Source organism: Lycium barbarum, unplaced genomic scaffold, assembly GCF_019175385.1.
Source record: "Lycium barbarum isolate Lr01 unplaced genomic scaffold, ASM1917538v2 unchr_scaffold_11, whole genome shotgun sequence".
Lineage (NCBI taxonomy): Eukaryota > Viridiplantae > Streptophyta > Magnoliopsida > Solanales > Solanaceae > Lycium > Lycium barbarum.
In genome coordinates, this window is record NW_026843418.1 from 190,189 (window position 1) to 199,548 (window position 9,360).

The 9,360-nt window shown below is 32.6% G+C and overlaps 1 protein-coding gene across 3 annotated transcripts; it reads right to left on the reverse strand.

The window, feature by feature from the left end:
* Positions 1–358: 358 nt before the first annotated feature.
* Positions 359–7,449, reverse strand: LOC132625611 (cysteine-rich receptor-like protein kinase 10). Of its 3 annotated transcripts, none has more exons than XM_060340225.1 (8): positions 6,954–7,449; positions 5,360–5,707; positions 4,204–4,341; positions 3,677–3,792; positions 2,654–2,864; positions 2,325–2,559; positions 1,396–1,546; positions 359–895 (listed from the first exon to the last, which is right to left on the reverse strand). In XM_060340225.1, exons 1-8 carry the CDS (start codon positions 7,129–7,131, stop codon positions 569–571), a joined length of 1,704 nt encoding a protein of 567 aa, XP_060196208.1. In that variant the 5' UTR covers positions 7,132–7,449; the 3' UTR covers positions 359–568. The 3 variants fall into 3 exon arrangements, with proteins under 3 accessions (XP_060196208.1, XP_060196207.1, XP_060196209.1); XM_060340224.1 differs by having other exon boundaries at positions 3,677–3,798; positions 6,954–7,448; XM_060340226.1 differs by lacking the exon at positions 5,360–5,707 and having other exon boundaries at positions 3,677–3,798; positions 6,954–7,448.
* Positions 7,450–9,360: the final 1,911 nt, after the last annotated feature.

Below are 9,360 nucleotides of genomic sequence, written 5' to 3' on the forward strand. Positions count from 1 at the left end.
AGAGCTTTAAGAAATTTTTGGTCAAATACAAAAAGCCGTTAAATAAAATTTAACCGCTTCCCATAGGCAGTGGTTATTCCAGCGATTTTTCTTAACCGTCTCGAAAGGGTTTAACGACAGCTTATCAGGCAACAGGTCTAAACCGTCGCTAATTTTATACTGCGGTAGTTCACGCAAAGAAGGAACCAATCGCCATAAATAAACGTTTTTCCTGTAGCGAGGCTCTTCTGCTGAGCGAAGCAGTGATAACACTTCTAAATATATGTTTTCATTGATGTAGATTTAGATAGATTTGCCACCGGCAAACCATCCAACAGAATTTAAATCTTCAATGCCTACTACTGTTTGTTGAATGAAATACTTAATAAATGGATCATGAACTAATTCCAATCGCATGGGAAATTACGAATATAACCCTCTTACCTAGTCTCATTCAATCACCTTATTCCTCTTTATTACATATAGAATATAAGACATATATAAAATTCTTACACCATGAGGTTAAGTTGACCGGTATCAGTAGGTGTTCCCACCAGATGGTAAACTTAAACTCCATCATTGTATCCATCTATCTTGGCTCCAATTCTGTAATGGATACTTTATTCACGGACAATGGAATTGACTTGCTTGTAGATTGATCTGATTTTAGCCCTTTTGGTATCATCGCTGATCGATTATGAAAAAAGAATGCAGGTTGTTGAGGCGCTGGCATGGTAACAGAATAACTACAAAGCATGAGCACCACAGATGCCATTGTAGGTCTTTCATTAGCATCTTCTTGAACACATAACAGTCCAATATGTATACACTGTATGACTTCATTTCTTGAGTATGACTCTCCAAATGTTGGATCCATTATATTCAACGGCGTGCCGTCCCTCCAATGCTTCCAAACCTACAAGTTTTTTTCCATCAATGATTCAAAAAAAGCATTAGCAAGGACTTACCTTTTAGCAACATATGTCTAGTGTTTGCAGTTTATCTCATATATGCCCTCCAGTTACCTTTCAACTCATAGGATTCCTACTGTTATGTTTCATCTCAAATAAGCTCCTCCCAGTAACGGTTTCTATTGTGGTAAAATTGGCAGGATTTGGGAGATATGGTGGAAGTCTTGTAGAGGTATATTTGGACCTTTTCAATAATATTCAATGGCACACCTCAAATTATTGCAGAGGGATATATACACGAAGCAGATAGTTTAGGGTATATTCGGATCTTTTGTTTGTCTACGTCGCTCCACCATAAAAAAAAATATATCAGAGTTAAGCTGGAAAGCTATTAAAGGGAGGGGCTAATATATGGAGGATCGACTACTTCAAGGAGAAATTTGAGCCTTTTCCCTCTATGGCATGACAAACATGATAAAAATAGTATTTATAAATTTAAACTTACATAGCTAAGAAGGTCTTTAGCACCATCTGATTGGTAAAATGAACTATTCTTCTTTCCACTTATGATCTCCAGGAGTAAAACACCAAAGCTGAAAACATCAGATTTAACAGAGTATTGTCCATGCATAGCATACTCCGGTGACATATAACCGCTATAAAACAACAAACAAGCAGGAAGGTTAGCTAGAAAAAAGGATAATTTTTAACGAAAATGATATTTAACGGCTTTCAGATTCTAAGTAGAAGTCTCAAGTGTGACTACATTGAGTGATTTAACGGACAAGTTGTAACAATTGAGGCCCAACTATCAAGGTATTTTCCGCTTTGACCTAATATTTGAAGTCTCATAGTTTTGTCTCCTTGAACTTTTACCTAGAATGTCACCTCAAAAGTTGAATACTGAACCTAACCTTTTATAGCTCCTGACATTGCCTTCCCATATCGATAAGGGATTCTCGCCTAAGGCAAGCTTCACAGAGAATTCCCTTTCAAATTCAATCGTTAGAAGCTAATGGTACATGAGCTATTACACTCACCTCCCTTAATGACTCAACATTCTTGCTATGATTTATCGTACAACCATTTTAGCAGAAATGGGGATTTTGGGGGTGGGTTTACCTGCTCACTACCACTTCCAACGGCCTAGGTATAACTACAAAGGTATTGTCCGCTCTAGCCAACCTTTGAGGTCTCACGATTTTGTCACATTGCGACTCAATAGTTGAATCCTGAACTAAATCTTTTATGGCCCCATTCAAGTTCATCCCAATAGTCCATAGATTGTTAGAAAATTAGAACATAACATGGGTAAAGGTGACAATGTGGAAAATAAAAGAGGAAAATGGGGCAAGTAGACATCAGTACAATATGTGTAGCTGAGGTCAACCAAGACAAGAATTTAAGATATATCGACACAGATCCAAAACTTACTAAGTCCCAACAATCCTGCTTGTAATTTCTGAAGTTTGATCACCAAATATTCTTGCCATTCCAAAATCTGATATTTTGGGATTCATTTTTGCATCCAATAGTATGTTGCTTGCTTTGAGATCACGATGTATAATTCTTAGACGAGAATCCTCGTGAAGGTAAAGTAGTCCACGCGCAATCCCTCCTATAATCTTGTAACGTCTCAACCAATCCAGTAGTTGTTGCTTTTCAGGATCTAAAAATTTATCAAAAAGAGAGTTTAATAAATTATAGTCCATTATAGCAACAAGAACAATAAAATGAATAAAGTTTAGCAGATTGAAACCAACCAAATAAGAAATAGTCAAAGCTTTTGTTGGGGACAAATTCATAGACAAGTAGCTTTTCGTCTCCTTCAAAGCAGTATCCCAATAGTCTCACTAAATTTCTGTGTTGAAGCTTCGCAATCAATACGATCTCGTTCTTAAATTCCTCTCTACCTTGCCTTGAGCTTCCTGATAGCCTCTTCACAGCTATCTCTTGCCCATCAGGAAGTATACCCTGAGAATTTAGTAAGATATCAATGCAAGTTAACAATACATGGGAATATGACTAGAAATGTACTGTCAAACTTTTCTAAAACAGCCTCTTTTGTTCCGACATTTTCTTGCCTTTTATAGTGATTCACTGTTGTACACCTATAACAACATTTGACATTTATATTTTCTTTGCCTGTTAAAGATACTTGGTATCTAATAGCTTTCCCTTGAAGGAACTGTAAGAGCTTAACAATTGAATTTCTATATCAGTTCAAGTAGCCGTAGGCATTCTTTGTAAGTATTATTCAAATCTTGAACTTTATACTAGATGGAAAACATCTGCCAAATGGAATAAAAATATGTGTGCATATCTTCTAACGGAATAAAATCTTTAATTAAGGAATTCTATACTCACGTAATGTTCTTTCTCATAAGTGGTGTATTAAAGTTTCAAAATATTTGTCAAAATCTTTAGACGTATTATCGGTAATCTTAGAGATTCTATTTCCATAAAGATGATTGTTATAGAGGGGTAATTTTACAAATAATGTATTGTTATAAAGATGGATGTTATTGTTATGGGTAAAAGTTGTTTATGACATCTATTTTGTTCTTTTGGCAACTAAAAAATTTCCGTGGCCAGTGGCGCAAGGTTAAGAACTCACTAGGTAACCCTCTACCCTTCTCCGCTTAAATACCAAGTTTTTGTATGTGACAGGGCTCGAACCTGTGATATGCACGTTAGCGACACATAACGCGTTGGACTCTTACCACTAGACTTGAGCCTCGGGCAAACATGTGCAACATCTTGCATTCTCTTAAATTAAACTTTACCTTGTAGACAACACCAAATCCACCTTCACCAATTCTGTTGTCAGTAGAGAAGTTTGTCGTGGCAGCTCGAATAGTGTTCAAGTGATATTGCAAGGATTCAACTGTTGAAATCTCATCTGCATCTAGACAACGAATAAAGTCCGAAAGTTTCAGCAGCTTCTACTTGAATACTATTTTTGGCAATAACTTAAGAAGTATTTAACTCGAATAGTATTTGAGTTATAGAAGACATAATACTTAACAGACCTCAAGCTTAGCCTCAGCTAGCAAGTATGCCCTCTAACTTTGAGTGTGCACATGTAGGCACCTCAATTTGTCTCCACTTTGTCAATTGAACACTTCAACTCACAAAATGATAATCTAGACATTTTCAAAATATACGTGTCACGTCAGGATTTTTGTTTACTTGTGCAACTTTATACAAGTCGAGGTGTCAACTTGTGCACACCCGAAGTTGGAGGGCATACTTGTCAGCTATGGCTAAATTTAAGGGCCTGCTTATGTATGATGTCGTTATGAATCTTTACCTGTGATCTCTTCTACTACATTGAGTTCTCGCGAAGCTCTACTTCTTATCCAGCAGAAACCAAAAATGAACAGTAGAATTAAAACAGCAATTGGAACAACTATGGAAATGATTGCTCCAGATGCAATTCCCCTTTTTCCTGCATCAGTTGAACATTGAGTTGTTCAAAAACATTAAAGTGTGAATATATTTTCTAGTCATTTTGATTTTATGGGAATATAGGGATAGTTAGTATAACTTGTTTTACAACATTTAGGGTTTATTATTTTGCTGGAAAAACCCATAGTTTGATGGAGTCTAGAACATAAATGACACAATAAAAAATGAATTGAACTAAAATACCCCAAGAAAAAAAATGTTACTAAAGTACCTTTAACGCATCTTTTTTATGCGTTATGTAAAAATGTGTTGACGTTTCCCATTTACATCCGTTACACGAGCTTTTAAAAAAATTATATAAAAAAAAAAATTACATAACGCACCAAAATGCTGCGCTATATTGACACATAATTTAGTGGTTTAAGAATAAGTTGTGTTATGATAATTTACCAAACTTGTCTACTTCTATTCTAACTATCACTTTTTTAGTTTTACTTTTAATATCCTATAGAATTTTGTTAAATGTAATATTCTAAGTATTACTTAAAGTTTTAAATGTTACTACAGTTTTATCCAACATTGAAAGACATTTTTAGAAATTTTTTAATTTTCAAAGGGCATAAAAGGCGATCAACATTTTGAGGATATTTTTATCATTCAATATTTAGCGTTTCAACATTCATGTTAATTAGTTTTAGAAATTTTTATAAAATAAAATAAAGTAAAACACTTAAACTGATGTGGAGGGAATATTATTTTTCTTAAGCATAAGCTAAATCTTATAGTATTTTTTTTTTTACCATAACTATAATTATTTTCCATAAAAGAAAGTAATACACTTAAATTGATATTGAAGAGATATTGTTGTTCCTAAGCATAAGCTAGGTATTATATTTTTGTTGTCTTAGAAATGATTGTAATTATTTATAAATACTATATTTTTCGGTTGCCTTAAAAAATAATTATAATTATTTTCTAAAATGAAAAGCAAGACATTAAATTGATACGAAGGTGATATTATTTCGGTTGTCTTAGAAATGATTATGATTAGAACATACCCTGTGGTGGCGCGACAGCAATAATGTTATAAAAAGGGTAATCCTCATAACGAATATTACAGCTCGTTAAGATAACTCTACCGCCTTTCCTGCCATTACTCTGTAATTTCGAAATCGCAAATCTCAGGCAAGTATGACAAGAAAATTCAGAGAGATCCGGAGTGCACTGCGCAAGTGAATAAACTGTCTCAGATGGCGAAAATTTGGCTTCTTTAGTAGCAAACTTTTTCCCTGAACGATCATTTTCCTTTGCAGCCACAGTTGCTATTTCATCCATCATTTTTCTGATTAGTGGTAAGAACCTCTTCGGTTCACTAACACTTTGCTCGTTGTACAAAGTTTTTAGAACTGATTCATCCACAGTGCCAAAAATAGATGGATGTGAGCAAAGATCAAATATTTAACAAACTCTGGCCAGTGTATTTAAAAAGTCATGAAAATAAGGCATTTAACCAAAAACATCATGAAAGTCTCAGAACTACAACATTAAAAATATACTCCCTCTATCCAAAAAGATTGTCTTTTCCTTTCACACATTTCTAAATTTAGCAATCCTCTTACTTTTGAGTTCCATTACTACCCCTACTACCCTTTCCTTTTTAAAATTGACAGGACCCCACAAAAACTTAAAGTAAACAATGTGGGGTTATTATATAAGGTTGAAAAGTCAATTGTTAAAAAGTAAATGGAATTGTCAGACCTTTTTGACTTTGCTTTTATTTTAACGTATTTTCCTTTCAATGCTAATCAATGGGCCCTCGAGGGTATAATTGAAACTTTGTTTATATTTATATGATATGGCAAAAGTCTTCTACCAAAAAATAAATTCCGTGTCAAATTAAATTAGGATAATCTTTTGGACGGAGGGAGTAAAAAATGCCAGAAATAGACCAAAATATAACAAACACTGTTGGGATCAAAATAAATGTCATGTTGAAGCTAACAGAGCAAACCTCGAATAACCATACTAAAAGAAGCATAATATATTTTTTAGGGCAAAGGTGCAATTATAAGTAGGCATATTTTTATAAAGCCATGATAAATTTTTTGGTGTGTCGGGTATGATTAGTTTAAAAAAATATCTCCGTGACTTTAAACAAATAAGTCTACTAATTTTTTAAAACTAACCAGACCCGATCCATCAGAAAAAAATTACTATGTGGCTTTAAAAAAATATGTCTATTCAAAAAGAAAAAAAATGGGTTTTAAAGTCTAGTGGCATTTTTTTAATTAAAAGATAACTTAAATGATTTGTAAAAAACTCCGTCAGCGAAAAGGTTATATTTGCATCATTTTGTAATGACAAGGGTATATTTGCATCATATTATAGTGGCAGAGGTATATATACACCACTTTTATAATGAGGGGTATATCGGCTCTAAATTATAAAATTGAGGGGTGTATTTACAACTTTACCCTATTTTTTATTTGTATAAGATCCAAGAAAAGAATTAGTTTTCCTTCTAAAAGTAAAACACAATTAGGATAAGGAAATCCTAATAAGGTACACACTGCGGCTCAAAAAGCTACACCAAAGTCCAAACCACAGAAATAGACATTTAATGGCAGAAACAACGATACAAAATGGATCCACCTGATAGATCCTCTGTGGCAAAGATGGATCGATTCGAGTAACGCAACAAGCATTCGTCGTAACAAATGACAGCAATTTTTCTTTTTGGACATCTTTCCAAGATATCTTTAACCGCTTTTGACACACATATCTTGACAAACGTCAGGGGAAAGATCTCCTTTGCATAAAAATAGGCCATAACCTACATCAGACCCTGTGTGACCAGCTGTTGAGTTGTAAAATCCACTAGGCCTAGAAGCATTAGAGGACAAAGATGATAGGAGAACTTTGAGATTAGAGTTGTAAGTGCTGTTGGGACTGTAAGAAGTTGTGTTTGGGCAGATATATTTTATGGGCGGAATAGGAACTTGGCTGAAAATCAAGAAGATATTGCCACATAGTACTAGAAGAAATATGAAAATATTGAAGTTCATCACCATGATATGTTAGTATAACTGGGGACAAGCTCGGATTTTTTATTTGTTTATTATTTAACAGAGGCACAGAGCCATGTGAAGATATTTGTACTTATATAGAGACATGGGTTTCGTCGACATGCCAGCTCAAGGGTATATTAGACTTTAAACAACATTTATACCACGTGTCATTTAGTAACCCTTGAATTGAACAGTCGTCTCCGTGTTTTTCATTCATTCTTTCTACTCATTCTTCATCCATCCAGAATATTCTTCAGTTATGTTCTCACTTGCTGGGTCTTTTAGGTCAATTGGTATTACATCTCTTGCAATTTACTTTTTCCTGTTCTTCGTTTTTATTGTTTATTAATAGGTTTCTTATTCTCTTTTATTTGTCTTTTATTTTTTCCTCTATTACTGGCATTCAATATTTCTTTTGTGTGTGATATATTGAAGATGCCTAGTACGTCAGTACTACACCGTGAACGATGATAGCTAGGCATGCAATTCTAGCATTTTGATTCTCTGTTGTGCTTTTTTTGTGGCCTTTTCGTTGTGGCAGTACAAACTACTGCGATACCATTTACTCAATTTTAGTGATGCCTACCAAATGTAATTTTCGTTTTATTCTTTCAGGTAATGGAGGATAGGAAACACCTCTTATATGCTTCGCGTGGCTGAAATAGATTAATATATTATATGCATAAAAATAGTGCAAATTAATAATGTATCAAGTAACATAAAAAATAAAAATAAATAAAAAGTGAACCCCATATTAAAAAAAATATAATATTAAAAAAAGTGTTGGATTTGTATTCGTAGCAAACACTAATATAATAAAGTTTAGATACGGAGCACAAACTATAATGTTATATTAAACAGAGTATATGTATATATATTCTCATATATATTAAACAACAACTAATATAAAAAAAATTGTGGGCCCTTCTATAAAGTAGTAATATATCCGTTCCAATTTAATTAAAAAAAATTGTGGGCCTCATATATATTAAACAACAACTAATATTAAAAAAATAGTGCAAATTAATAATGTAAAAAAAAAGTGCACCCCATATTAAAAAATCAAACAATATTCATGTAATTTCCAAAGTATCTCATTAAGTCAATAATGATTGCTTCATTGCCACGTGCATATTCGTAACAAACATTAATATAATAAAGTTTTAAATACGGAGCACAAACTACAATGTTATATTAATCGTGTTTTGAACATAGTATCCCATATTGACAAAATCAAGCAATATATAAAAAAAAAAGTGAATCCCATATTAAAAAACACAAACAGTGTAAAAAAAAAAGTGCAAAAAAAATTGTGGGCCCCATAATTAATATATATATATATATATATATATATATATATATATATGCATAAAAATAGTACAAATTGATAATGTCCAAAACAAAAGTGCGCTCCATATTAAAAAATCAAACAATATTCATGTAATTTCCAAAGTATCTCATTAAGTCAATAATGATGGATTCATTGCCACGTGGGTATCAATCCATTAGTGAGAGCAAATGAAATTGCTTTTCTTCAAAAAGTTAAGTAGTCAAACCATATAGTTTTTTTTTATATTAGCCTGAGATCTAATCTAGATATTAAACTGTTGCATTTGCTATTCCGTAATGTCATTTATTTGTTATGTTCAGTAAAATAAATATACTTAAAGTATTTATATTTTAAAATAAGATAGAATTTAATTACTTCTTTATTTTTATTCTTACTCTAATAAATATTAAAAGAGATTAATGTCGTAAAAAAATATATCAAATGGAAATCAAATAATGAATAAGGTAAATTAGTCAAATTACAGTTCTAATAGACGTTTTCTTAAAAAACCATGCAAAAGACAACATGACAAGTAAAATGAGCTAAACCGAGAATATTTACCAAAAATTAAAAAATAGCATTTCTTCATTTAAATAGAAAATCAATTTCTACTTTGTTTCGTCTTAAACATGTAAAATTAATTTAATAATTTAAATTAGAA